Raw genomic sequence first — 15,427 nt, 5'->3', positions numbered from 1 at the left:
TGGAGAAACGGGGAGCTCGCTGACGGCGACGTACCTCCTCCGGTCGTACGGCTAATGTTTCATTCATTAACTCCTATCGTTGCCTTCCATCTCATTCATTGGAACTAATATTCAACCACCACAAACAAAGTCCGTTTGCTCTGCAATAAGACAGGAACAAACAATTGGATAAGAAAACAAAATCTGAAAGCGACAACGTTCTCGCTCGGTATGTTTGTACAAGAGTTTTATTTACAGTGTTAACAAAGCAGGCGACTGTGTCAGTTCATTTATCCTTCGTCTATCTTGTGCTCAGAGTTGACAGACTTGCAGCAAAAAAAAGGGTCCAGCCTCTGTGAGATAAACTAGAACCATGTTTGTCGGCGTAAAAGCAGAATATACATTGTCATAATTAACATTTAAAAAAAATCTTTCAGTTGGGATTTATAAGACAAAAGGGGGTTGGGAGTCTCTTGAGTGAGCAGCATCTTCACGGCAACACAATACAGAGTCAGTATTTTAACACTTTAGACAAGCCCCTTCAGAGGCACTGAACTTCATGATGCAACAAAATCAAACACAGATAATAACTCATGAGGCACTAAAGCAGAACTTGACATTCACAGGAAAAAACATATTTAAGTGTTCTTTGAGTCTTCAGGACGGTTTGGGCGTGTTCTGAACATGCACAGGGGGGGGATGAGGGAGCAAAAACCTCATTTCTTGAAAAAGGCGCTGTGGGTGATGCTGTACAGCAGGTGATGAGGCTTTCGTTTTGGGGGCTCGGCCAGTGAAAAGACCTGCTGCTGAGGCACGCTGGTTGGGATGGTGATGTGACGCTGGTGAAGCGGGTGAAGGTTTTGGTGGTGTGGTGGGACAGAACCAGAGTAACCAACGTCTACATGGTGAACGGAAAAAAAACAAAAAATAAAAGTTAAGAATGGAAATAAAAATGAAGATAGAAATTTGATCAAATGTAAATGACGAGCGGCATTAAGTAAAACATGTTCTTACTTTTGCTCTTCTTCTGTTTGGCTCTCCTGGCATTAACAATGGCCTGTTTTCTTTGCTCTTCACTGATTTCCATTCCTGCCAACACACACACACACACACACAGGTCAAAATATTTCCAACCACCCCCTTTCTTCAAACAGTCGCTTCCCCCTGTTCCCCTTTTACTTGACATCTACCCACATGTTCTGGAATGTCTCGACTCACCCATCTCTTGGTCTTCTTTGACTCTGTATCTCTCCTTGGCGAAGGCCTGTAACCACCTCTGCTTGTCCTGGGCCTTCCTGCAGCACAGCACACACACAAACTCCAGCGTGGAGGCGTGGCGCAGGCGCAGAGCATTCCTCAGGGTCAGGCCCAGGTCCCGCCCATCGGGCACGTCCACAACCTCGGTCTGGTCCATATCCAGCTGTCCACGGTAGTGGAGCAGGTCTCTGCGCAGGACGTCTTTTTTACAGAAGACCAACTGGTGGTCAAACAGGAAGAAGCTGCGCTGTTGCATTTTGCCTTGTCGGACGACTCGAGTCAGCTCCCCAGAGTGGATCAGCTCTGAGCTGCGCTCCAGCACATCGGGCCCCTGCAACGGCACGTTTATACAGATACAAGTAGAGTCAAAACATTTATCAAAGATATTTAATATTCTTCACCGAAGGGCGGTAAAACATACACGCTACATTTGATTAATAACCAGAGTACAACAGGAGGAATATTGATTAGCTCTCATCACCTCCCAGTGTAGAATGTCCACCTGCCAGTGAGCGATGGTGTCGACGCTCTCCAGCCGCCTCTTCCTCTCGTTTATCAAACTGGCCACATTCTTCATGGCCTCATAAGCTTTGCTCACTCCGCTGTAGTCACTGCAATAAATCAGCAAAGGAACAATGAGCATAGGGTCCGCCATGCACATTAGATTGATAGAGAGGACATTTCCATTTATATCATGGACAAAGTAAGTTATCAAACCATGAATTCATTATTTAAAGTGAATGAATGAATGATTATTGGATTGGTTGGCTTATGCTAGGCCACAAATACTGTACTGTCTTTTGAAAGTAATGGTGAAGGCTGGAGTGCAGTGAAGTTGCCATCTTTGCTTGCGTGCACCAGAATGTGTAAATAAATAGATGCTCAAAATGTACAATAAGCGCAAGTAGTAAAAGAGTAGTAGAACTAGTGAAGTAATGAATATCCAGTACCTGTGGTCTTTGGGGGTGTACTTAAGCAGTTCTCCTAGCTGCAGGGGGTATTTACAGATCTTCTGAACGGGCGTGAGCAGGAAACCTGCAATGGAGATGTCGATCATCTGCTGGAGGAGCCGGCAGGCCTCAAAGAAATGCTTGAATTTGCCCGACTTCATGAGGCGCTGCAGCTCAGCGCAGGCTACTGGATGAGTGTTACAATAGTCGGAGTAGATAGAGAAGCCCTCTCCCTTAGGACAAAAAAAAAGATAGATTCAATGAAAATGTGGAACTACTAAATCAGGTGAATGAATGAGTTGAATTGGGAAAGGGTTTTGTGTGGGGTTGCCTACCTGCAAGAGAAAACAAGAGCCAATTTCACTGAGATGCGGTTGGTCTTTGTCGTACTTCTTCTCCAGGTCTTTGAGAAACTGCCTCTGAAACCTGTAGATGTCCTCTATGTTGCTGAAGATGGTCTTCAACTGCAGCTCAGTGAACATGTCCGGGTGTTTACGGCACTGACGGATGTAACCCTGGAAGTTGCACAAAACCAGAATGCTGACGCCACAGACGGTACGGAAACAGTTCAAACACTGGCCAACAGGAGGCGCCAAAGAGAAAAGTAATTTCTGAAAATGGAGCTTACGCTAAATATTCTACATCAAAAAGTTGAACTTTATTCGAGCGTAGGTCAGCGTAAGAGCAGCGTGTGAATCATGTATGGAGAAGCAGCAGCCCGAGATGTAAACATTGCAGCTCTGACCTCACAGATGTCTTTCAGGTGCTTGATGTAGATGCGTTCAGTCGTCATGATTTCCTGAACCACGTTGGTTCTCATCTGCTCCTTGTGCTGAGCGCTGTGTGTGTCCCTGGGAGCTGGATCTTCCTGGTCGGCTACATTCTCCACACTTTCTGCACTTGAGTCCTCCTGGTTCACCCGCACCTGAAACACACACACACACACACACACACACACACACACACACACACACACACACACACACACACACACACACACACACACACACACACACACACACACACACACACACACACACACACACACACACACACACACACACACACACACACACACACACACACACACACACACACACACACACACACACACACACACACAATGGGATCTCCGGAGCAGCATTCAAATCACAAATAAGTCGGTTTCAGTCACGATTAGTTTTCCAAACATCTTCTTTCCAGACCCCACACATGGCCAAACAAACATGGCTCTTGACATATTTTTTGCTTTTCATGAAAGCACCGTAGCAAAATAAAAGTTAGAACAATAACTAGTTAAACTACAGAAAACTCCACATCACCAAGGTAACATGTTTAACATGTCACACAAGTTGAACCAGCTCTTGTTCGGCAACATTGACTGACCATCTGCCAATAAAATAACCTCGCCGTGGTTACCACAGCCTGCCTAATTAAGACTCAACTGTCAATCAGCTCTGGTCACCACAGAAACCAGCTGAACCGCTGAGGTTTGAACCCTTCCCCACACACACTGATGAGGGCTGGTGAGGGTTGTCTGGAGCTCAGCCCGTTTGCGGGTCTTTCCTGTGCTGCTGGAGAGCAAATGTGCGTTTAGACAACGTAGGTCAGGAAGTCCACTTACCCTCACACAGCTGGAGGGGAACCAGGCCTCCTTATCAGCCCCCCTGCCCCACCACCAGTCCTTATGCGAGGCATCCAGGACACGGATAACATCTCCGGCCTTGAAGGCCAGCTCCTGCTCCTCCATGGTCACATGGTCCCATAGAGCCTCAGCATACACCGTGTTGCCAGAGCTTATCCACTGAGAGGAACACACAGATAAGATAGAAATACAATTACATGCCGGCTAAGCCCGTGTCCAACATGTACGATTACGTCCAGACTTGTGGACACTGCAGTGGTCGTCTGTTCCGTCAAACAGCTTGAAAACATTTTCACATGGCTGTTCACGAGGCACGCATACAACGAGATTCAAGGTTTCATCATGAATTCAATACACATCTTTGAAGATGTTCCAGTGTTGCAACATGACATGTTCCTCTCGTCGGCTTTACCTCGTTGAGCACAGAGAGCTCCACCCCCGACTGGAGGTAGGGCGTGACATCAGTGAGCTCGTCAAAGCTGCCCTCCTCCTCACTCACGCTGTCATCAAGTGTCGACGAGTACTCGGAAATACCATCTGCAACACATATACAGAGGTTAAAAATAAACAAGTATGGAGTTGATAACGTTCCGACAAGATCTAAATCATTCAGAAAACAAGCCACAGATGGAGGCACACCCACATGCTCCTCCAACACACTAGTTGACATTCCCAGACTCGGCTTTCCCACAGACTGAAATGTGTGATCGACAACAACCCCGCGTTCTCACCGCTGAGCATTCTGTGGAGCTTCCGCCGTCCAACGCGGTCCAGTCCGATGGGGGTGCTCTGGGAGAGGACGGAGGGTCGAAACCTGGCGGACACTGCTCTGTAGGGGGGGACCTGGTGGGAGGGGATGGGCGGCCGCGACAAAAGCTGCTGAGAAGAGACGAGAAAAAAAACATCCTGGGATTTAAGGACGAGCTCGCTTTCTCAACACCTTCCTGCTCCCTCAATTGTCACAGAGCAATAGAGACTGTGACTGTTTGACAGATAACATTCATAACCTGGACCAACTATAACAGACTTTTTCTTTTCTGGTATTTTATGCCTTCACTACAGACAGTAGAAAGAGAGAACACTACATAAAGTACCGAATGGCCCCAGTTCCTCGTCTTTTTGTACAGTTTAAATAATGCTCAATATTTCCTTGAAACATCAATTTAGTGGCGAGAAAATCTGTTTAAACTGATCTGTACCATTTAAAATATCTACGTATTTTTCGGCGAAAGTCTATAAAACAAAAGAAATGAGCTTTCTGTATAAACTCACATGGCGAGCATTGGCAAGAACAATGTGGTGTTCTTAACCAACAAAGTGGAGGACAGACAGCATTTTTCTTTGGAAACAACAAGCTGGAGTTGAGTTTAAACAACTTCCAAACTTGAATTTCATTACTCAAATTCCTTCTTTGGCAACTAGATCAGCCTGAAGCCAACCACTGAGTCATTGAAGGGAAGTATCCGACCACATTTCCAGTTCATACACGGTAGATGGAAATTGATCTCAGCATTTTCATTGTTTTGAAAAACGATGTGCTTCCAGTGGGTTTAAACCATAACTGTAAAGACTTACAGAAGGAAGGCGGTCGTCTTTCTCCTCAGTATCAGCAGAGAACAGATCAACAACTCCTATGACTGAGATTGGACGCTGCCTCGTGCCTCGAACGTCTCCGTTTATGCCGCAGTTCTCACGGCTCTCTCCGTTCCCGCATGCGTCACCACCGCTGCAGTCTCTATGCAATGATGTATTTGCTGTCCTTCCTTCAGCGTGCAGTTCTGCCACTTCCTCTGGAATAGAGTGCTTCCTGAAAACGAGCTGCCCGTAGTCAGAGATGGGACGAGGTCTCGAGCGTCCACTCCTTCGCCTGGCCTTCACGGAGGGTATTTCCGTGGATGCATCTGTGGGTGATGTGGGTGACTCCGAGAGGCACGGAGCAGAGATAGGAGGGGTGCTGCTGGTTGTTGGAGAGACATCCTCTGTTTGGAGAAGTGCTTCTGGCTCTTGTTGATCTGATGTCGCCTAGGGATGAAAAAGTATCATTCAAAACTCAGTAAGGACGATGATATTGATTTCCCCCCTGTTCAATGATCTGCAATGCACGCAGAACATAATGTTTGTTCATCAGAAACAAAATGGTACTCTCGGCAAGTCATGAGAGCTCCAACTAGATGCAACAGTCTTGGTTGGATCTCAAGAGGGAAACTTTCTCAGTGAACTTTCTCAGGACTCTCCTGAGAAACTTCATTATCATGTGAAGGTATTCAAGTTCACACAGTGACTGACTCCACATACTGAACACAATGAACCTGAAAGGCTTATCAAGTTCAAATAAGAACGGCAACAGAAATTCCACAAATATTCCACAATTAAATGTTATCATTCTGTATGTGTTGTCAGCATGTATCGTTTACTCAACGCTCAAATATTGGCTGATGGTTACTCATTTGGGAATTGTTCCGTTAAGTCAGCCAGCGGTATCAAACCTCACCTCTTGGTTCTCTCGATCCGAGTCCGGTCCCCAGCATATACACTGGAAAGGCACACAGTGGACTAGCACCATTGTGAACACACACACATACACAACACACACAGACTGACCTGTGCCTTTAATGTTTTTGAGGCCAGTAAGATTTGGAAGGTGAACAAATCACATTTTTCCGGTTCATCTTCAAAGGCCAAATCGTCCTCTTAGATAAAAGCACACTTCACTATAACGGTATGTCTATAGATCCCGTCTGCCTGGTGGTGCTGCTAGCCGTCCAAGGCCCAGTGTCCATGGTGCTGCTGGACTTTGATCCACTTGGCTTCAGCTAGAGGGAGGCGGGGGGGGGGGGGGGGGGGGGTAGCTGCCTACCCTCCCACAGTAACAGGGCTATGGAGCAGTTTTGTGCAAGGGCCACTAATCATAAACAAAGCCTAATCATTAACTCTGCTCCTTCAGTGTGCCTGGTAGCACAGAACAGCTGGCTGAAGCACGTGACCCTCAGTCAGTATCTCATACACGGCTGACAGGGAAAAGGACAGTGAAGAACGATGTATGCTTAAATCATTATTTATCAGACACCGAAAGGGACTTTGGACACAGACAGCTCTTTTCTTCTTTTTTTTTTTTTAAAGCATACGAGCACAATGCTGACAAGCATCCAGACGTTGACATGCAGACTTATCGCAGCGGGTTAGAACCATGTCAGATTCAAAGATCACTTCACAAAATCACTTCTTAAAGGTGTGATGGTTCATTTCCCAAGACACGGGTCAATGCCATTCAACAGGAACATTGGCATCCATTAATGATCACGCCGTTCTAGATTATAAGCAAAACCTTTCCACTCTTAACTCCTTCCTCTTTTGAAAGTTCACACAGAGCCTGTTATCTAATGATTTCCAATCCCATGTTTTGAAGTCAATGATAAAGATGCTGCTAATGTGTGACACATTTTGCAACTTTGTTCCCGTTCAGCTGCAGCATATTTCATCCATCTAGTCTTTGTAATCAAGGAGACCACTTGCACAAAGATAACACTCGCTTGATGCCATCATTGTATCAGAACATCTGCCTCTCCTGTGCTAATAAGCAGGAGAAACAGGTGAGCTAATACCGACTGCTAACAGAAGCTCGATACAGTATGCATAATAAGACCCCTGTCATTTTCATCCCTTACCTCATTTGGTAGCGTGTTGACTTCAGTCTGATCTTGTTGTTGGGAAGCTTCTTCGTGGCTAAGAGAAGATGAATCGCATCCTTTATAACCACCTGTCGTGGCCGGAGTCAGTGATTCATAATGAGGTTCATGATGAGCAGTCTGCTCTGTTCCCTCTGGGGGCTCCACAGAAACCAGGCTGATAAGGACCTGGTGCTGCTGGGGCCCGTCACTGTATTCAGACTGTAGAGGAACCAGAGGGGTGCGTTCGACAGACATGACCCGGGCTCTGACAGGCGAGGGCCGGCGCTGTCGCCCGCTGCTTGCTAGGCAAGGCACGCGGCGGGAGTAGTCATCGTGGAGACGGGTCAGGGGTGACAACGGAGTCGGAGCGGTGGGGCTGGGGGAGGGACTTCGCCTGCTTCTGACGGTCAGGTCAGTCATGCTGCCGACTAGCTTTAGCATCGGCCCCTTGGTCATCGCGGGGCTCTTCCTGCTGCCAACAGCGTGGCCCTGGAGGTCCACCGAGGAGGCGCTGGCTGTCCTCTGGATGTTTGCGGTCCCGTTTGACGTGCTAGTCCTCTGGGTGTCCTCCTGAAGCAAAGGAGGTCCTGGAGACGGGCCTTTGCTTCTGAAAGGTGCCTTAAATATGTGAAGATTCTCTGCACTTCTGCTCAGTCTGCTCAGCACCTTCACATTTGTGCTCTCGTTCACGTTCTTTGTTTGGACGTTGATGCTGGATGTCCGATCTGGTTTCCGACTGTCCGTAGCTTCACTTGTTGCGCTTCCTGCTACCATCCTGTTCCCCGTGTCCAGTATAGAGATGCGTCCTGCTCCGTACGCTCTCCTGATACTCCTCGAGGACCGCGTGTTGCGCGTGAGACCATCTCCTTCCTCATTTTCCTCATCATCGAAGTCCTCAATATCTGATCCACAGTGGCTCATCGCAGCAAACGTTCGGCCGTAAAAACTTCCATTCGACACACCGTATCCGTCTGAAAACTTTAAATGATTTGCATCATCGAGACCAGGGTCAAAGTTGGCCACACCTGTGCCATTAGCCAGGTCCTGATCCGATGGGTCATGTTCTCCATCTTGGCTGACTGCCCCTCTACTCTGTATACCCTGGAGCACAGAGGAGCGGAGCTTTTTGAAGGAGTCCACAACACCCACTCCTGGTAGTCCTGACCAGGACTGGGGGACACTGTTGCTGTCGTTGCTGTGGGTTGAGGAGGAACTGTTGGTGGTTGGACTGTGAGCGGGGAAGGGGCCCTTCCTCGGGTTGGAAAAAAGCCTCATAATTCTTGAGGAATGAGGCTTTCCCTCAGATTGACCTATTACAGGGATGGACCACGAGGAGGAGTTGATGCCATTCAATCGGTTCGCGTGAGGACCTGCAGTCACCGGCTGTACTTGGGCGCCATACCCGGACAGCAGAGATGGGACTACGCTTCTGTCAGCATGGCTGTGGAATGGGAATATATCACTGAGGGGTCTGCTTTGGATCAGCGGGTCAGCGTTAGAGTTGTGGAGGCTCGGGAGAGAGTCTTCGCTGGTGGACAAGACCCTGTCCTGTTGTTCTGCCTGCAAAACCAAACAGAGATTCATTATTCAGCATAATAATAAAGAATTTAGAGTGTGTAAACTTTACACGATAGTTTCCTCTGCGCTTGTATGTGGGAGAGGAGCAACAGAGAGAATAAAGAGAGACACAGAGAAACAGAAGGATCTCCCTCAGTGTGCACACACAGGATCCAGAGGAGTAAAACATATTTCACTGAGAACACTACGTGCATTTGTCCTTGGTGCTGTATTTCAATGTCCAAGGAGAGCTGAGGCCCAGGTCGGGGTGGTGTTTTGCCAAGTTCGGCTTTATGCGAGTGTGTGTGTGTGTGTGTGTGTGTGTGTGTGTGTGTGTGTGTGTGTGTGTGTGTGTGTGTGTGTGTGTGTGTGTGTGTGTGCGTGCGTGCTTCGGGGCAGTGGCAAATGCAGCTCGAGCCTTTGAAGTGGGGCTTTGTGAGCGTGACTAAGCAATGAAACTTGCTAATCCATTGTGATTAATGCAATAAATTGCCCAGTTTTCTCCAGATCACGTCGATGATGAGGTGACGGTGGGGGGGGGGGGGGGGGGGAGGGTTGTGTGGTCTTCAAATCAGTAAACATAGTTGAACTCTTTATCCTAAGACACAGGCAGTCCTCAATGTTCGTCTATGTAGGATTCATTCTAGTAGGTGTTTTTCACAGGGTACATTTAGCTCGTCACAGATGTTACAACAGCAAATATGGCTCTGATCTTTAAGTTTTCTAGTAAACCATGATTAGTGTGACAGTGCACAATGCACAATATCAGGACCCATAAACTGAGGCGTTCAGGTGGCGTTCAGGTATCATTAGTTTTACACATTACACACACGTTTTCCTCGGTGACATGTCAAAATGTCTTCAGTGAAAAAAAAGACTATTTTTAAAAGTCACACTTTTATCCAGGTTTAATTTATGACTGAATGTTTTGACTGGTGTTCAATAGTCATCATAGCACTTCTACAGCTGACTTACAAATGATCTAGAATAAAAAATAAGATAACTTATTTACTATAGAATGACTAGGCTATATTTTGGTTATTAGAATAATATAATATGGTAGAAATTATACTAAAAGTTTACTTTTCATGTTCTTGAAGGGTTTAATTACATTTAAATGGAGCAACAATTATCATCATATTTACTGTATAATGTTACTTTAACCCCCCCAACCCAAACCCTTTATTTAATCGATGATAAACTACATCACCAGCATACACTTTTGTTATAAACAATTAATTAATTGAATATACCATTTCTAAATGCTAATTCTGGGATGTTAAAAATAGAATTACTTCAATCACTGCTGATTCTTTTACATTTCTTGTCTCCTAAGAACACACCTCACTACGCTGTTATTATCATTCAGGTATTCAACATAAAACAATGTAGTGATTCTGTCACCATCACTTCGAAGGCAGCGCTGCCTCCACATGCTGGGAGCTGCGGGGCCCCTGGAGCGCTCCCATGCCTCCCGTCCTCGTGCGTGTTCAGCAGCAGACGGGGCTCTCTCAGTCAAACTCTCTGTGGAATCTTCTGTCACTTGGACCGGCTCACTCCATCACACAGAGCACTTGTGCAAACACAGAGCCACCGCTGCCAAGCACCGCTGCTGACAGACAGTAAACACCCCTCGTGAACAATGTGCCGCTTTCAAAGAGACGTTGAATTGTCTTCTTGTACTTTCTCCCTCCTCGGCCACTGAAAGGATCACGTTGAGCAGCAGCTGGAAAAATAGACGCGATCAATTATTCCAGCTGTTTTTCAAGCAGAAAGATTAGATAGGAGAGGAATTTCTCCAGCTCGAGTGGCTTGTTTCTGTTTTGAATACTCGCGTCGTGCTACCGACTGTGCCTTCAACACCTTTCTGCCTTCTCCCTAAACTTGGCGCAGACTATCAGAGGCCAGTTGGCTTACAGGTCTGGCAGGTCTGTTGGCAATCCATAACTAACAATTTAAAAAAAAGATCAGACACTGACAACTGCAGTTTCCTTAACTATGAAAAGCTGCTCTTACTCTGAAAAATATAATACAAAGGAATACTTAACTGTTTTTTTTTTAGTCAAGGTACTGTATTATGTTGTATGGGAAAAGCATTATTCCGAGAATATTTTTAATTTATCTCTAAAAGACAAGATCAAAAGTTTAAATCTTTGGCATCTTTTCCTCCATATTTTCTTAAGCTACTACGTCCATGTCTACAGCTATGCATATTGCAACATCCAGACAAATATTACTCACGTATATGTTCACAAACACACCCTACGCTCTGTGAATGCAGGTCACTTTTCCTGTGAACTTTCCTCTATCATCTTTGCTCTGCCTCCGTACCAGGATCACTGTTGCTCTGTGGCTGTGGATGGGAGCGGTGCACTGGGGCCCTGGTCCACAGTTAATTAAGAGCTCAGGGAGGAGCCCCCCCCCCCCCCACACACACACACACACACATGCCAGCCAGCTGGAGCCAGCCTCAGATTAGACGAGGATGAAAACACTCACCCAGATACATAAACAAGTATACAAGGGCTCAAAGCATGCACTGCAAAAACACATGTACAATTAGTTCGAGCATCCTTTCACATATAGCACGGCCCATGTCCATGACCATGTGCACTCACACACATGCGTGCACTGAGCTGAGCAGGGAGGAAGGCATTTAAATCACAGACTCCCTTCCTGTTGGGCTACAAAACCCAGGACGGTTATGCAAGGAGTCATAAATGCATCGTGATTAGTGACCTTACCCATAGTTCACCTCTGCAGAGGCATGTCCTGCCTGAGGCTGGGATAAAACTAATTAGGTCTAAATGAACTCAGCATTAAATTGAAAAACCACAAGACAGAAAGTATCGAGGGAACGTTTTTCTGTCATTTTCCGTTCTCTGGATTAACTCGGAGACAGACACAACCGCCCCGGAGCAACACCGTCATTCCTTCGTAAGCTGTCACATTTACTGGTCGTCTATTTGTCTCAAGGAATGAAAGCTGCGAGGAAGACGTCGCTCCAACATGTCTTAAAACAACACGCCATAATGTTTCAAAGAACAGATTGGCTGATTAGCTACATCACTGTGTGTAACCGGGGTTCTGTGAAACTTAAGCTGCACATATCTTCAGAACTAGAGCAAAAATTCACTGTGTTTTGTCTTTCAAATTAATCAGTTCACGTCGTGGTTGTACAAGTGCCTAGATTAAGATTAAGATTAAGAACACGTGACAATATTCAGTATTTAATATTTGAATCCATCGTAAAACCTTATTAGCCTTGATGCTTGTTATCTGACTTTACAGCCTGTTCCCTGGCAAAGATTAAAAAGCGTCAGCATAAAAACTCTGAAGGAAATGTACTATGAGGGACCAGTGTGTGGGAGAGAGAGTGTGTATGTTTGTGTATGTGTGTGTGTGTGGCCTATTCCTCTTCTATCCCAGTAATAATCTTATGAGCGGAGCTTTACCAGTCTGTGTTCAGGACTGGTTTCATCTACACATGATAGCCTAATCAGGGCGACAACTAAGCTATTCAGCACTGACTGAGAGTGACACCCAAAGCTTGTAAACAGCCCACAAGGGCTTGACAGCAGGGGGCCACTTGGCCTGTGTGCACTCTACATTTTAAGGGGGAAAATTAAGAGATAAAAAGGCTAAAATTCCACAAACGGTAATTATGTCACCTATGTTGTGGTCACATGATTATGAGATCGACAACGTGTCCAGTCTGGATCATATGCTACCGGTTCAGTTTCATGGGTAAAGTCTCACATTTGTCCATGACCTAGTTCCTCATATTTTGATATGTAAGATAGAAGGAGATTATGAGATGCCACGCCCCTTTCTATAGAGCGTGGGAAGTACATATACAGGCCAAACCAGGGAGTGTCACCACTCTCACACACTCACCTGATCTGCTGTGGACTGTCGCAGAGACAGACAGACAGAAATCTAACACCACACAGTGCACAAGGCTTAGAGAGGACAAAACACCACTGAGTCTCGTTGTTAACAGTCAACAGTGTAACCTGACAGCGATGCAACAATAATCATAAGGCTCATTATTCAAATGGGGGATCTGACACAACCTTAAACATGGGTTCCCATCGGTTTGTGGGCTTGGAAATAGTTTACGCTGCAGGTTGATATAAACACAGTATTTCCCTGGCACACTCCTCATTGACTCAGTCACAGCCCTGAAAGTGGCTGGTAAGTTTCTTCTTTGCTCTACGGTCTGAAGTACAAAAACAAGAAAAGTAATGCGTTCATAAACGTTCATAAACTACAGACACTTTGCTCTCTTTTGAATTACAACCGTGTATAATATAAATTAGCCTGGTGTAAAATGATATCGCAGTAGTCTACCGTTGTAAACATATATAGCCTCGTTTTTATAGATCCTCCATAAAGCAGAGGAGTGTGGCCCTTTAATATTCAACAGTGAGTGATCTTGACACCACAGTTTATCTCTAGTATAAAATAACATCTGGGGAGCCACGAAAACGATATTTGATTGTGAGAAAACTGTAGTGATGGCTGCAGAAGTGTAGCTGAGTTAGTACAAGAAGGAAGCAGACTCTGGAGCTATGGAAGGGGATTACACTGAGAAGTTTTCTAAGCCCACAAAGAACTCGGGGCCAAACTGCTTATTTATTTCTGCATTAATTAACGTTCTTTGGCCATAAAGCTCTTTGTAGTAAGTGGCCTCCCCCCCCTCCCCAAACCCTTCCCTCACCAACTCCCTGCACAGCCTGGCATCTCCCACATCACTATAACAACCACGGCTGTAATGCACGACAATAACCCCCTCTGGTCCCATTTCACACAGCAACACAAGAGGGAAAAATCACCGCAAACTGTCATGCGACACACGATTACAATAAATAATTTAAAGGAGTTGTAGTATGACTTTTCGCTCGTTTTAGCTGTGACTTAAACTTGTGCAGATAATAGAAAACACAAGTTGCTCACCCTGCTCATAGTCGCTGATGTTGTCCTCCTGACCAGTCTTCTCGCATCAACAGAGCAGCTGTTGTCGTTGTTTATCCATGGTGGAGAAGCTCGGGTTTCTCTGAGCTCCCTGCTGCCTCGCACTCTTCGTCGTCTCGCAAAAACATGTCGGGTACAAAAACCGCGACAAGTGCGCTGGCTGCTGCTGACTAGTTACCCCGCAACATATTGAGACAAATGGCTGTCTGACTCCTTAAAGACACGGGGCTAGCAACTTGAGCTAGCTCACGAGCTCACTGATCAACTTTTTCTTCCTAAATTACGCAAGCTTTGGCTTGTTTCTTTTTGTTTTTACTTCGCTTTCACCGACCGGCAAAACCTGTTCGTAGTCAAGGAACCGCACTAAATAAATACTGAGTCATGCCATTTCTTCCGAAGTTGTTATTTCGATGATGAGTCCAGTTCAAAAAGCTCTTTCTTGCAGGATCGAGCTGGCGAACATCATTAATGCACTTGTTGCAGTGTTTCCAGGGGGCGTGGCTTCGAGAGGTTACTGGTTGACCACAGCGTGACCATACGGCTAACAGCCAATCATAATTTAGTAGATGAGCCCGTCACCGCGAAGCCACGCCCACGGTGAAACGCTCTTCATTGAAGAAAAAAAAGGAATGCTGCTCCTCATTTCCTGCAGCTCCTTGAACAAAAAAAGACTTCCAGTTGCAGGAGCAGTCAAGTGGAGCTGTCAAGTTGCCAAGACAATTAATGTCTCGGGTATTTGTGTTGTGCATGCCCATCCCCAAATACCTGAGGAAGAATCACTTGGTGACACTTCCTGAATGTTGTATTGGAACATAAGAACGAGGAAAAATAAAAGACACGAAGCTGAAGTAACTCTTGCTTGCGTCAAACATGACACCACGCCTCTATTTGATGTGTGGTGATGTTTTTTATTTACAGGCTGATGATCTTCTTACATCATGCACATACAATACCAGCAGTGGGAGACAATTCAGATCATTTTAAAGTAGCAATACAACAGTGTAAATGTCCTGCATTTAAAATGTGACTTGAGTAAAAGTATGGAAGTATTACCAGCAAAATGTACTTAATATTTAAAAAAGAAAAGTACTCATGATGCTGAGAAATTGCTCCTGTGTCTACATTATATTATTGGGTTATTATCACTGATGCACACATGTGTTAAAAGGTAAGTTACAGTGTGGAGCTGTTTTAAACTACTTTATTTCCCTGTGTAGTTAATCTACAATACATTGAAATGTATAATCAGCAAAGCGACCACAGTAGTCAAATACATGCAGTGGAGTAAAATGTATGATGTTTCGCTCTGAAATATAATGTAGTAAAAGTATTAAAGTAGCATAGAATGGAGAAGCTCAAGTAAAGTACAAGTACCTGCTATCAGTAGTTGAGAA

At 45.5% G+C, this 15,427-nt stretch overlaps 1 protein-coding gene across 2 annotated transcripts; it reads right to left on the bottom strand.

Annotated features, from left to right (window-relative positions):
- Nucleotides 1–242: 242 nt before the first annotated feature.
- On the bottom strand, nt 243–14,437 carry spata13 (spermatogenesis associated 13). 2 transcript variants are annotated; one of them, XM_079291882.1, is made up of 13 exons: nt 14,016–14,437; nt 7,497–9,059; nt 5,407–5,853; nt 4,563–4,710; nt 4,244–4,368; nt 3,811–3,990; nt 2,932–3,111; nt 2,522–2,701; nt 2,187–2,419; nt 1,718–1,847; nt 1,198–1,567; nt 994–1,068; nt 243–877 (listed from the first exon to the last, which is right to left on the bottom strand). In XM_079291882.1, exons 1-13 carry the CDS (start codon nt 14,022–14,024, stop codon nt 696–698), a joined length of 3,822 nt encoding a protein of 1,273 aa, XP_079148008.1. In that variant the 5' UTR covers nt 14,025–14,437; the 3' UTR covers nt 243–695. The 2 variants fall into 2 exon arrangements, with proteins under 2 accessions (XP_079148008.1, XP_079148009.1); XM_079291883.1 differs by having other exon boundaries at nt 4,563–4,707.
- Between the last annotated feature and the right edge of the window lie 990 nt (nt 14,438–15,427).

Source organism: Melanostigma gelatinosum (assembly GCF_949748355.1).
Source record: "Melanostigma gelatinosum genome assembly, chromosome: 20".
Lineage (NCBI taxonomy): Eukaryota > Metazoa > Chordata > Actinopteri > Perciformes > Zoarcidae > Melanostigma > Melanostigma gelatinosum.
This window is presented reverse-complemented; position numbering and strand designations above follow the sequence as displayed.

Bases quoted from the DNA above. Each gene is read 5' to 3' on its own strand.
- spata13 (XM_079291882.1), bottom strand. The intron at 4,369-4,562 runs GTGAGAACGCGG...TATGTGTTGCAG, and splicing joins GCTCCACAGAATGCTCAGCG to ATGGTATTTCCGAGTACTCG. The intron at 2,702-2,931 runs GTCAGAGCTGCA...TGCAACTTCCAG, and splicing joins ACCTGAAAGACATCTGTGAG to GGTTACATCCGTCAGTGCCG.